The sequence below is a fragment of the Protopterus annectens genome, chromosome 3.part0 (genome assembly GCF_019279795.1).
Source record: "Protopterus annectens isolate FY-2018-M chromosome 3.part0, PAN1.0, whole genome shotgun sequence".
NCBI lineage: Eukaryota > Metazoa > Chordata > Ceratodontiformes > Protopteridae > Protopterus > Protopterus annectens.
Genome location: NC_056731.1, coordinates 460,500,590 through 460,515,372, shown reverse-complemented (window position 1 = coordinate 460,515,372; position 14,783 = coordinate 460,500,590). Strand labels below are relative to the sequence as shown.

Below are 14,783 nucleotides of genomic sequence, written 5' to 3'. Positions count from 1 at the left end.
GACAGGGCCTCTCAACCTCCTCCAGAAAAGAGACCTAGAGCAGAGCCCCCTGAGCCAGTGTCCTCAGATGATTCTTCTGATGATACAGACAATACAGACCATCCAGAGGCTCCCTTTTCTACTTATGAAGACTCGATGCTGAGGAATCGATTCCTTCTGCCTCTCCACCAGAGGAATTTTCCTTTGGGGAAACCTTACATGCCATGAGAGAGCAATTCCAATGGCAGGGACAAGATTTCTCAGATTCAAGGAAAAGGCTTAGGACCTTTTTGCATTTACCCCAACATAGGCCTTTAGCTATACCTCCAGTTCTTCCTGTTGTAGATGATGCATTTAATGATGCTTGCACTGCTCCTGATACCTTGCCTCCAGCCCCTGCTAAGCCCGATAGGTTTTACAGGGTCCCGGACACACATCACCATTTATACAAGGCTCCTTTTGCAGATCCCGAGACTATCTCCCAGGGGCCTAAGGCAGTAGCTTCGACCTCAGTTAAAAACCCCCTCCCTTCTGAAAGGGAATCCAGGTCCTAAGAGAGATGGGGTAAAAAGTATACACCTCTGCTACTCTCTCAGCTAGGGCATTGAACTGTCAGTTTCATATGATCCAATACCAGGAGTTTATGCTTGATCAGTTAACTAAGAAACTGTCCTCTGATGATTCTTTAGATAAGAAATATGTTCTAGAAATGGTGCATAACATTCAGCAGGTTAGTAACCATTCTTTAAAATGTGGCTGTGATGCACTGGAGGCTTCCTTTAGATCAGCCATGACTGGCACAGTTATAAGAAGGCATGCATGGTTGAAAGAACAGGTCTTGCCGGATCATGTTAAAGCAAAACTATTAGATGCTCCTATGGACAAGGTCAATTTATTTGGTTCTCCTGCTCAACAGGTACTAAAGAAAATGGAAGAGAAGGCAAAATCTGTACAAACAGTGAAAGATTTCTTACAGGTTCAGCCTCCATGGTTTAGCAGGAACTGGCCTTCCAAAAATTGGTCCTTTCCAGACTCCTCTAAATCTCAGAGAGGCAGGAATAGGCGTTCAAGAGGCAGAAATCAATCCAGAGGAGGTGCCTACAGGGGACGCCAGTGGCAAGGTAACAACCAGCGAGGCACAGACACAACTACTACCACTGCAACAGGACAATCACAGTGACTTGGCTCTGGCACCGCCTACCAGGGAACAAATAGCAGCACCCTTAGGCGGAAAGTTAGCCTTATTTTCAAAAAACTGGCACTACATCACAAGAGACAAGTGGATTTTGCAAACTATAGACCAAGGCTACAGGTTTCATTTCCATACTTTACCAGGAAAAAGAGGAATGCCAAACCTACCACCAAATCAAAAGACAGAAGCTCTAAAAGAAATAGCTCAATTAGCAAAGATGAGAGCTGTGGAAAGGGTACCATCTATGGAACAAGGAAAGGGATTTTACTCCAGACTATTCCTGGTACCAAGAAAAGAGAAAAATTGGAGGCCTATTCTCGACCTGTCCGCTTTAAACACATTCATCATTGTTCCAAAATTCAAAATGCTGACCCTACAGCAACTTCTTCCCATGCTGGGCAAGGAGTATTGGCTGGTGACTCTAGATCTCAAGGAGGCATACCTGCACGTCCCCATACGACCAATTTGCAGAAGATACCTCAGATTTCTTGCAGGATCAGAGCATTATCAATTCTCAGCATTGCCCTTTGGCTTATCTACTGCGAGTGTTCACGAAATGCCTGGCATCAGTAATCGCTCACTGCAGGCTTCAGGGAATCCAAATATATCCATACCTGGACGACTGCCTGATACAAGCGGACAACAAAAACAAGCTAACAGAAGACTTACAAAGAGTCATTTGCTTACTGCAAGCCCTGGGATATACAGTCAATATAAACAAATCAAGACTGATACCATCCCAAAGAATAACCTTCTTAGGTGCAGTATTGGACACAGTAAAACAGATGGCATTCCTAACTGCAGAAAAACAAGAGCAACTTCCTCTCTACTTCTTGGCATTAACAAAGCAGAACAAACTAACAGCAAGGAAAGTACTGCAGGCCTTGGGCTTCATGGCATCCTGCATAATCCTGGTCCCTCATGCCAGACTGCATATGAGAAAGCTACAGTGGTACCTGAAGAATTTATGGTCTCAACACAGGCACAGCCTAGAAACCGAAATACCACTAATCCCATGCCTGAAACAAGAGTTCCTATGGTGGGCTCAGGCATGCCAGTCAAACCCAGGTTTGCCCTTCCACAGCATTCAACCTAGCCAAACCATCACAACGGACGCCTCAGACCTCGGTTGGGGGGCCCACATGCTGGACAAGTGCATACAAGGCTTATGGACTCCAGATCAGCTGCACCTGCACATAAATCAAAAGGAAATGCTGGCAGTAAAACTAGCAATCCAGAATTTCAGACCATTCCTCCAAGAAGGGCAGTTAAGGACAGACAACACCACAGTCATGTGGTACATCAACAAACAGGGAGGCACTCATTCATACCCTCTATGCCGGATGGCACTGGACCTATGGAATATGGCTGTGAGCTACAACATTCAGTTACAAGCAATTTCTGTACCGAAAAGAAAACATCCTAGCAGACATATTAAGCAGAACTACCTCGGATGCTCACGAATGGATGCTACACCCTGATATCTTCAAGGTCATCACAAGGAAATTGGGACGGCCACAAATAGACCTATTCACATCCCCACTCAATCACCAGCTCAAGAAATTCTGCACAAGGACGCACCACCCACTTGCTTGGAAGGTGGATTCTCTATCCTTCAGTTGGAAAGGCCTGACAGCATATGCATTCCCACCTCTTCCTTTGATGCACAAGGTGCTATTGAAAATCAAAGAGGAACGTCCAAGGATCATTCTGATAGCTCCAGACTGGCCAAGACAACATTGGTACCCATTACTGAGGAGCATGTCTCTGGGGAAAATGTGGACAACTACCCCTGATTCCTTTGCTGTTAACTCAGAGCGGCTACAACACCCTGCATCCAAACCTGAAAACTCTGCAGCTGACTGCCTGGAACATTACATAAGAGCAACTAACCCAGATTTATCCCAAAGGGTTAAAGACATTATCCTTGAGGGCCCGCAGACCCTCAACAAGAAGGAACTATGCAGGAAAATGGAAAAGGTTTCTCATTTGGAGTACTGAAAGGGGAAAAGATGTGTCAAAGGTAGACATTGCCAACATCCTGGAGTATTTGGCAGAGTTTTTCCATACAGGCCTGTCCTATTCCTCCATCAAGATACATGCATCAGCTATTTCTGCAGAATACAGCTTCGATCCTCCTGTCTTCTCGCATCCTCTACTCGGGCAGTTTCTGAGAGGAATTAAAAATGTAAAACCTCCTAGGAAACCACCATTACCAGCATGGGACTTGAACTTTGTGCTAGAGAAATTGACACCCCCCTTTCGAACCAGCAGCAACAGCAGATCTTCAACACCTATCCTGGAAAACTGCTTTTCTGCTGGCAGTTACCTCAGCAAGAAGGGTTTCTGAGCTACAGGCTTTAATGGCAGTGCAACCCTTCCTAATCTTCCATCAAGATAGTGTCCATGAGAACAAATCCTACATTTATGCCTAAGGTGGTATCCAGAGTGTCTTTAAACCAGGCTATCCACCTACCTACCTTCTTCCCCAATCCACAGAACAGGGGGGAAAGACTGCTGCATACTTTGGATGTACATAGACAGTTGCGCTACTACCTGGACAGAACCAAGGGCAATAGAAAAACTGACCAGCTTCTGGTAGCATATGCAACAGGAAGGGAAGGAAAAGCAATTTCAAAACAGGCAATCTCCAAGTGGATAGGAAATTGCATCAGATTCTGTTACTCCTACCATGGAAAGCAAACTCCACAGAACATAAGGCCTCATTCTACAAGGGCTACAGCCACTACCACAGCTTTCTTATGAGGAGTGGCTACCAAGGACATTATAGAGGCTGCTACTTGGACCTCCGTGCATACATTTGCCAAGCATTATAACTTACGTTTATACTCTAGATCCCAAGCAGGGTTTGCCACTGCTGTTTTGCAAGGGATCTTAACTACACCATAATTTCTTTTTCCTCCTCCCCTAGTTTGGCTATGGTATTCTACCCATTTGTAAGGACTGCAGATGCATCCTTGAAGGACATAGTACAATTTTGTACCTACCATAAATGTAGATGTCCGAACAGGAATGCATCTGCAGTCAGGATTACCCACCCTCCTTCCCCTAGTGGTATTCCTAGGGTATTTGCCCATCTAATAGCTAGCTGGGGGGGGAATCTCTTATGGTGTATTTGTTTGTATATATGTACATACATGCTTATTTTTTGTCTTTGCCTTCTACTATTTGGAAACATTGGCATTTATCCAAAATTTAGCTATCCAAGAGGGCAACTGGCATCTGGGGCAAGAAACACTGAGGAAAATGGCGTCGGCTGATGCCTTTATACCCGAAGAACTGCAGCTATGACGTCGGGTGAAGTGCGACACCAGCCGAGGCCAGACCCAGACTTTGGAATCCGGCCGACCGAAGGGCTGCCTGACGACAGGACAACCCTTTGTAAGGACTGCAGATGCATTCCTTTTCGGACATCTACATTTATGGTAGGTACAAAACTGTACTATATATATAAAACCGATTTACAGCTTCAAAGGCAAAGAATGCCTAAGAAACAGATGCTCAAAATGGCCGAAGACCTAATTACTTTGATCAGGGGTTCCCATCCCCCTCCTGATAAGAGGCCTAGGCAAGAGACAGAATATGAATCTTCAGATCGGGTTTCCATTTCCTCTGACTCCTCTTCTGAACAGGAATACTCTCTCCCTCCCTATGAGGAATCTGATGCTGAAGAATCTATCCCTTCAGCCTCCCCTCCTGAGGATTATTCTTTTGGGAAAACCCTGCATACCATGAGGGTGCACTTCCACTGGGAGAGCCAAGACTACTCAGAATCTAAGAAAAGGCTCAGAGACTTTTACTACCTCAGCACAGGCCTCTTGCTTTCCCTCTTGTTTTAGACATTGTAGATGTATTTTCAGAGTCCGGCCTGTCACCTGACTCCTTACCCCCTCCACCTGTTAAGCCAAACAGATACTATAGGGTTCCAGATTCACTTAAATTTCTTTATAAAAACCTTGCTGCTGACCCAGAAACTTTTCTCAGGGTCCCAAAGGGGTCAAGGCTTCCACTGCAAAAAACCCTATTCCCTCTGATGGGGATTCCAGGGCACTGGACAGATGGGGGTAAAAGGTTTACACTTCTGCTACCTTGGCTGTGAGGGCTTTAAATTGTCAATTTCATATGCTTAAATATCAGCAATACTTAATGTCACTGCTTAAACAGAAAATGTTAACATATTCTGAATGTACAGAAAACAAGGAAATGCAGGATTGATTGCATGCAACTGAGCAAGTAGGAAAGCATACTTTGCAATGTGGTTTTGATTCTCTGGAGGCCTCTTGCAGGGCCGCTGTTACGGGTTCTGTCATTAGGTGGCATGCTTGGTTAAAGGAACAGAATCTGCCTGATCATGTGAAAGCAAAATTATTAGATGTTCCATTACATCATGATACTTTATTTGGTGTTAAAGCAGAAGAGGTGTTGAAGAAAATGGAGGACAAAGCAAAATCTATGCAGACAGTTAAGGATTTCTTACAGGTGCAGCCACCCAGATTTAGCAGGAACTGGCCTACAAAGAAGTGGTCCTTTCCAATGTCAGACAAGCCGCAAAGAGGCGGCAGATATAGACACCCCAGAGGCAGATCCCACCCCCAAGGCTCATACAAGCTTAAACAATGGGGTGCTTCTACCTCCAAAAGCGGAGAAGACAAATCACAGCCATACAGGAAACAGTCCCAATGACTTTCCTCTGCCAGCACCAAGCACTTATCTTTTGGCAGCCCCCTTAGGGGGAAAACTAGCACTTTTTTCAAAAAATTGGCACATGATCACCCAGGACAAATGGGTCTTGAACACAGTGTCTCAGGGCTACAGGTTCCACTTTCACACCCTGCCAAGGGCAAAAGGTATGCCAGACCTGCCACGCAATCAATGGGCAGAGGCACAAAAGCAAGTTTCATCCCTCATGGACATGAGGGCCAGTCAGCGAGTACCACAGCAAGAGCAGGGACAAGGATTTTACTCGAGACTTTTCTTGGGATCCAGAAAGGACAAGGTCTGGAGACCAATACTGGACCTGTCTATTCTAAATACATTTCTGGACGTCCCAAAATTCAAAATGTTGACTCTGCTGCAGCTTCTGCCCATGCTGGGCAAGAAGGCTTGGCTTGTAACTTTGGACCTAAAAGAGGCATACCTGCATGTCCCAATCAGACAATCTTGCAGAAGATACCTCAGATTCATAGATGGCTCAATGCACTACCAATTCTCTGCACTGCCCTTTGGCTTATCTACTGCGCCTAGGGTCTTCACAAAATACCTGGCACCAGTAATTGCATTTTGCAGACAGAGGAATTCAAATATATCCTTACTTGGATGACTGCCTTATTCAAGCAGAGAACAAGGACATTCTACTAAAGCATCTGGCGTTTGTAAAAAGATTACTAATATGCCTAGGGTACACAGTAAACGAAAAGAAATCAAAACTAGTACCCTCTCAAGAGATAATATTCCTGGGTGCAATCTTAAATACAACTGCCCAGATGGATTATCTCACGCCAGACAAAGGCAACTGACTACTTACTTCAAAATGAAGGCAACAAAGACCCAGTTATCTGCAAGAAAAATCCTGCTGGCTTTGGGCTTCATGGCATCCTGCATTCTGCTAATTCCATATGCCAGACTGCATATGAGGAAACTACAATGGTGTCTAAAAAGTGTTTGGACTCAACATTGCCACAGCCTGGAAACATTAATTACCCTCATTCCCTGCCTGCAACAGGAGTTTCAATGGTGGGCACAGGCCTGTCACCACAACAAGGGACAGCCATTCACTTTACCCACAGCCAGGCAGACTCTAACAGATGCATCAGATTATGCCTGGGGGGGCCCACATGGCAGGAAAATGTATTCAGGGCACATGGCCCGCAAGCCAGATGCATCTTCATATCAATCAAAAAGAGATGCTAGCTGTTCAGAATGCCCTGACAGCTTTCAAGGTTCTACTTCATCCAGGACAACTACTGATAGACAGACAATGCTACAGTCATGTGGTACATAAACAAGCAGGGAGGCACACATTCCTACCCCCTCTGCAGACGAGCCATGACTTTGTGGGACATAGCATTGACTTATCAAGTTCACCTGCAAGCACACTTCCTGCCAGGAAAGGTAAAATACTCTGGCAGACAAACTAAGCAGAAACCTCCTGGATCCCCATGAGTGGAAACTGGATTCACAAGTCTTCAGCATGATGATAAGGAAATGGGGATGCCCAGACATAGATCTATTTGCCTCCCTCACAACTGTCAACTACAGATAGTCTGCACAAGGACTTATCACAAGCAAGCATGGAAAGTGGATGCCTCATCCTTCGGCTGGAAAAACCTAACAGTATATGCCTTTCCTTCACTGCCTCTCCTCCCCAAGGTACTCCTAAAGGTCAGACAAGAGAAGCCAAAACTTATGCTGATTGCCCCAGACCAGCCATGCCAGCACTGGTACCCATTCCTAAAGAACTTGTCTCAAGGTCCAGCCTGGACATTGCCTCAAATTTCTCACTTACTGACCCAACAAAACAATCAGATCCTGCACAGCCAACTCAGGACCTTAAAGCTGGCAGTATGGCGGATAATGTAGCCATTCAGAACACTCTTCTCTCCCAAGCTGTGATGGATGTTATTTTGGAGGCCAGGAGGCCCAGTACCAGAAAATCTTATGCAGAAAAATGTAAGAGATTCTGTGCTTAGAACCAGGCACAAAGAATTGACATGTTTGTACGAAATATTTCTCAGATTTTACAATACTTAACTGAGATGCTGGACAAAGGCCTATCCTTTCCATCAGTTAAGATCCATGCCTCTGCTATTTCAGCCCATTACAGTATGGAACCACCTATCTTTTCTCATCCTTTAATAAGGCAGTACCTCAGAGGGGCCAAAAACTCAAGACCTCCAAGGAGAGCACCAATACCTGCAGAGGACCTCAGTTATGTCTTGAAAAAACTCACACTGCCTCCTTTTGAGCCAGTCTCAAAAGCTGATATAAAATTCTTATCCTGGAAAACAGCTCTGCTCCTAGCAATAACCTCTGCAAGATGAGCCTCTGAGTTACAGGCAGTCATGGCTGTGGAACCTTTAATCATTTTCCATCCAGACAGGGTTTCTCTGAGGACAAACCCGACATTTATGCCTAAGGTGGTGTCCAGTGTGGCCCTTAACCAAACCATTCACTTACCTACCTTTTATCCAAACCCACAGAACAAGGGTGAGACTTCTGCATTCTTTGGACATACACAGACAACTACGCTTCTACTTGGACAGAACTAAAGCTTTCAGAAAGACTGAGCAACGTTTAGTGGCATATGCTGCAGAATCACAAGTAAAGGCTATCTCAAAACAGACTATTTCAAAATGGATAGGCCATTGTATTAGTTTCTGCTACTCTCAACATGCAAAATCAGTGTCTAAGGGCATTAGGCCACATTCAACCAGAGCAGCAGCCTTCCTCAGAGGAGTACCAACCAAAGACATCTTGGAGGCTGCAACTGGAGTTCAGTGCACACTTTTACAAAGCACTACCACTTACCTCTCTACTCTAAATCCAGAGCAGGCTTTGCCACTGCAGTCCTGCAGGGCCTCATAGCGTCTCCTAATCCTATTTAGCCCCAGCCACCTTACCTCAGCTTTGGGATTCAACCCAAGAGTAATGACTGCAACAGTGAAACACGATGAATATAGTACAGTTGTGTACCTACCGTAAATGTAGATGTTCAAGTGCATTCACTGTTGCAGTCCAGGTTACCCTCCCACCATCTCCCTTTCTTTTGCTGGGTCTCATCTGTACTTCTCTATTCTATACAATCTATGTGGTGTATTTGCTTGTAGATGAAGGAAATGTTTACTTTAGTGCATGCATGTTTATTGGCATCATTTTTTTAGCCTACCCTTTTGGGGGCACCTGACATCCGGAGCAAGAATAACTGAAGAAAATGGTGTCTGCTGCATCTTTTATACCCCTGGCGCAACGACATCAGGGATGTGGCGACTGCAACCGACACCGGACCAGGACTTTGGAATTCAGGCCAACTGCGGGTAGCCTGCCAGCAGGATAACCCAAGAGTAATGACTGCAACAGTGACTACACTCTAAGATCTACATTTATGGTAGGTACACAACTGTACTGTGTGTGTGTGTGTGTGTGTGTGTGTGTGTGTGTGTGTGAATGCAAACATTGAGGAAGTCATCAAAACAAAGGAGGAATGCAGAAAAAAGTAGGAGATAGAAGAGACTGACCAGGCGCGGAAGGAGTACTGGTTGGCTAAGGAAGGAGTTGCAATAACAAAGAAGGGCATTGGAGGGACTCTTCCAACTTCTGGAAAATGACTCTGGTTGCACAAAAACTAAATCAGGTTTCAAGACCAAGATAAGGTCAGGCACCGTTCATAAGGGATGCCAGCACTACCTGCTCAACAGTCCACTGGACATCAAAAGCAGATGAAAAGTATTTCCAGCAGCTTCTGAATGAAGATAACCCCACTGAAGCTGTACTGCCCCAAAAACAGGCTATGATGAGAGAAGAGGAGGGGCCCATCCTCTTCAAGTAAGAGTAGCAATAAAGAAAATGAAGTCAATGAAAGCAGGCTTAGATGAAGTCGCAGCAGATATGATAAACATTCTGAGTAAGATAGGGGAGAAATGGCTCCTGAGGGTACTTGTAGCAGTGTGGAGAGGAAGGCGCATCTTTCATGACTGGAGAATAGGCATACTTGTGCCAGTGTTCAAGAAGAAGGCGGGCATCCACAACTGTTGGCAGTACAGAGGCATGAAACTCCTATCACATTGCAGCAAAGTTTTGGAGAGGGTGATAAGTGGATATGCAGAGTGGTAGAATGTAAGATGGGGGAGATGAGCAGTTTGGATTCAGATTTAAGATGAATCACAATTGATGCAATATTAGCAGTGAAACAGATAGTTGAGAAAAAGCTAGAGATGAGCAAATAGTCTGACCTGGGCATTCTTAGACTTGACGAAAGCAAATGACACTATCCCAAGAAAGCTGATTAGGGCAGTACTGCAGTAATTCGCAGTCCCACAAACATTGGTAGAATTGGTACAGGCTATGTAGAAGGACCCAATGACTAGAGTATGAACAGTGTTTGACCTCTCAGAGGAGTTCCCAGTGGAAGTGGGATGTATTCCAGGGGTTCAGCTCTGAGCCTACTGCTTTTCATACTTGTGAAGGGACTACATTAGCAAACGGGTTGGAAGGGACAGATCAACAAAGTTGCTGTATGGCGACGATGTGGCATTACAGGCAGACTGAGCAAGAACCTCAGCTAAGGATAGGGGAATGGAATGCAAACCTGAAGGCACATAGGATGAAACTAAGCGCAGGTAAGACTGTGATAATGGCAACAAATTGGGGAAATTGGAATAAGCTGAAAATTGAAATAGAAGGGAAGATAATGGAACATGTAAATAACTTCATGTATCTAGGAGTGGTGGTTGAGGTGAAGGGGAGTCTGAAGAGGTCAAAGCTAGAATCAGAGGGACTGCAGCCAGCAGGCAAAGGTGTAGTATATGACAGAAGAATGCCAAAGAAGCCGAGAAGTCAAGTGCACAAGATGGTGGTGCGACTATTACTACTGTATAGTTAAGAAACCTGGGCAGTAAAGGCAGAGCAGATTAAGACAAAGGTGAAGGAAATTGTGTCTGAGATGGGTTGTAGGATGTACATGGGGAAGACAAAATGACATGAGAGCGGAAGCCAGAATAGCTCCAGTTGCAGAATTAATCAGAGATTAGGTTACGGTGGTTTGGACACATGCAAAAAAGCAGAAGACAGTCTGGTGAAGATTTAGGATGGACAAGAAGGTAAGAGGAAATGAGTATGTCCAGCAAAGAGGTGGATGGATCATCTGTATGATCTGTGACAGATGGGCATGAGTCTCGAAGGCAGGAGCATGGCATTGAATCGAGAGTTGGTGTCACTTAACATGATACCCTGACCCCATGTAAATATTGGGAGAAAGGGGTCTGATGAGCTTGGGCAAGTCTTCTGCACATCCATGTTATGCAGTTGAAAACTGCTGTCACTTGATATAACTACATTTCTACCATTTACACAGTTTTGTTTCTTTCAGCATTTTAGGACAACTTGTAATCTGCAGGATTGAACGTATTTTCTCAACTATAAGCTCAAAAAATATCTAGTTATTGCAGGATGCATTTTGACTTTGTATACCAATCAGTCTCCCTGGAGGACTGCTGGGGTTGTGAGAAGGCTACAGGCCTAAATACTCCATGTTTACCAAGAAGAGCAGAATTTTGGACTAATTTTGATAGTGTATACTTTAGCTTGTCTTGCATTTAGAACAGTAAACTGAGTATACTACATACCAGGGCTAAATTCTCAGGTCTATATTACATCGTCGACCGCTTAGGTTGCCGAATGCTTTAACATCTACAAGTAAACATCAACCACTTAAAGTTGTGAATGGTAGTATCCACACAAGGAAACAATACCATTGGCCAAAGTAGAAACATTTTAAACAGAAATAAAGTGGACCCTGTGCCCCCCACACCCCCCCCCCAACTAAATATACCAACTCTGAGATCGCTGTATGTTGTAAATAGCGCAAAATCCACATAACAGACAAACTTCTTGCCTGTGTGGAAACGGCTGTTGGCGATTTTTAAGTTGTAGATTTTTAGATGTTCACCCTAAGCGGACTACTATTCAGTATAGACTGAAATTCCCAACAGAGAAAATATTGGATATCCTGGAGGAGAAAGTTAGATGAGTATGCCGACATAATTAATATTTTAGTAAGGGCAAACCTGCTGCTAAGTATGTGCCTGCAGCAGAGCAATAGCCACTTGAACAGTCTTAAGGAGAATTGACTAGATTTAACTGCAGCCCCTGCCAAAAGGTGTTGAGCCGTTGTTACATCTCAAAGAAATCCTTGTTGGACTGCGTTCACAAGATGTTTTTAAATGATTAGAGAAAAAGGTTAAGATGATGGAATCAGTGAAGGAAAGTTTTTTTTTCAATAGGCCATCCTCAAATGATGTAGCAATTACCTGATGAAGCTACATTCTTCTTTATTTTTCACAAAACTGACTGAAGCTTGAGTACAAGCAGTTAAAGGTTTTGAAAGTAAATCTGGCGTGACAAAAATGTAAGAGAACAGCTTGTTTCACCATTGCCATTATCCTGCTTATACTCTAACCTCTTCATCAGTGTTGCTTCTGATAGCTATTGTATCCTTCCCATGGTTAAGGGATAGTATTACAGTGGTAACACCCATGGTAAATATAGTGCACTTGTGTGAATAGCTCATGATAATGTTGGACATTAGAGAGGAAGTAACCACTGCAGTGTAAATTCCCATTCTTCTGCACACCCTGCCTTCATTGCTTGGCTGTATTGAGTAGGTATCTTGGAATCTGTGGGCCCACCTGTTTAAAAAGTGTTTTTTATTCTGTCCCTGTTGTAGGGCACCCTGTTTTTGCACTGCTTATCCCTTGTATATATGTAGGCTAGAAAGAGCCTTTTTTGCCCTTGTATAATTAAGACTGTTCTCTGCTCCCCACGCTCTAGTGAGGGCACAACTTTATATTTTTTGTTTGTTTTGTCCTGAAATTTCTCCTTTAAAATCATGTTCATTAGCTGGACAAAGAGTTGTGCTTGCGGGAAATTCGTATGGAAGACCAGGATAGTTAGATGCATAAAACATGGATAATGAATACTAACTACTGCATTTGTGATATGCTGTTTCAGTATTTACTGTTGAGTTGCATGCACAACTATTCTTCTTTCTAATTGCAAAATGTTTTATGTATTCTGCAGTTTAGTCCAATGGCTAAAGCACAGCAGGAAAGAATACTGCGAACTTTGCAAGCATAGATTTGCTTTCACTCCAAGTAAGTGTTTTTGTATCATGTAAGTGTCTCATTAATAAGATTTCCTGGCCTGAAATGAATGCAACAGATAGCTGGTGATATATTCAGGGGTTCTTGTTAAACTGTGAACCTGCTGTTCATTTGATTGACGTTACAAGTACCTCACTGATTTTTCCTTTTATACGGGCAGAGCTACTTGGTAATGAAGTATTTCAGCATTTGTGATTTGTGGTTTGCAGAAAGAGAACTGACTTAGTGTTTTTTCCCCTCCCCGTCTTAGTGTGAAGAATTTAATTCCAATATAGAAATGGGTAGAAAAATGTCTGAGATTGGTGGTCTTGGCAGTTGTGAAGAAGTGCAGCTCTTAACCAGCATTCTTGTGCAGGTGAAGTGTTCTAAATGCCTTTCTAGAAATAGCGTTATTTAAGAAATAGAAAAAAAATTGCGTTGATGAAACCTTGTGGCGTACCACAAAGAAGCAAAGATTTAAGCCTAATGATGGAATATGCTTATTTTAGCAGCAAATAAACTGGAGGGGCTTGGATAATAAGAGAAGCAGGAGTTTTCTTGCATTATACTATCCTAGATGGTCATCTTGTAGCAGAGTTGTGTAGGAGTCTTAAGCCTTTGACTAGTTTAGCAGTGTTCAAGTTCTTCTAATAGAAGGGAGTTAACAGGAGTTGCTTCCTGTTGCCTAGATTTGTCCCTCTATCTGAGGTGGAGCTGGTGTAGTTCTGTTAAGGGGGACACTTCGACCATAGGGTTGTTACTCAACTTGGTGATAGAAGCGTCTCTTGCCATTGGGGTTAGTTTAACTGGTAACGTGCAGGGCCACCGCACTTGAGTAAATGGTCCAATGAGCATTTACAAGGAATATATAAATGGGTTGATTTTTGGGTACACACAGTGTAGCTAGTGGGGTTTGGGAGTGAGGACTTTGTGCAGTACACAAACTAGAATTTCAGTGTTTGTCTCCGAAGGAAAATCTCACCACATGTATGCAACTTCTTTTACTTTACATTTCCATGAATAGTTGACAAGCATGTTATGGAAAAACTGTTTAATCATGCAGTGTCACTGTTTTATCAGTTGAGCAGTAGGAAATTTGAGAGAGTATTTATAAAAAAAAAAATAAAAGTGCTGGTGGCCAGTTAGCAATCTACTATCTGTGTCTGTGAAAGTACAGGGAAACCATGAATATTTGTCATAATTCTTTTAAGTAATTTTTTTACATGGTTTCAGACCCCGTCTGGACGTGTATATCCCAGAGAAGAGGGAATATTCCTGAGAAGTTACTGTATTTGACTAGTACATGTTACTCTGCAGTTTTTGGTCATTCAGTCTTGCAATTCCAAGATTTGTACAAATGAGTCTGGTAATATCAAACTATTAAAGATCATACCAGAAACCGCAGACCACTGCTAAATGAAAACCATCACTAAATATGGGTCAGAAACAAACATGGTAGCTAGCAGTAAAAAATAATACATTTTTTTCCGCAAGACTGTGCAGATTTAAGCCGTTTCATCCTGTAAATGTGTGAATTAGTCATAATCACTGAACTAACCATCATTTAAGCTTTTATACCATTTAAAATGTTTCAGTTAAAACGCACCCTTTTCTTAAACACTACACTATTGTCATAATGTATTTCTGAAAACACCAGGTAAAGCATAATTCATTTAAACTAATGTCATTATTTCTAATTCTCTATGTAATGTTTTTATTATGTTACCATTCATACA

General features: G+C 43.2%; 1 protein-coding gene across 1 annotated transcript in view; it reads left to right on the top strand.

The window, feature by feature from the left end:
• The window catches only part of MARCHF6 (membrane associated ring-CH-type finger 6), a 2,699,933-nt gene that overhangs the window by 228,918 nt on the left and 2,456,232 nt on the right, over positions 1 to 14,783 (top strand). Inside the window, exon 3 of the mRNA XM_044064887.1 lies at positions 12,986 to 13,059. Within this exon, the coding sequence (XP_043920822.1) occupies positions 12,986 to 13,059 (74 nt within the window). The remainder of the gene's footprint in view (positions 1 to 12,985; positions 13,060 to 14,783) is intronic.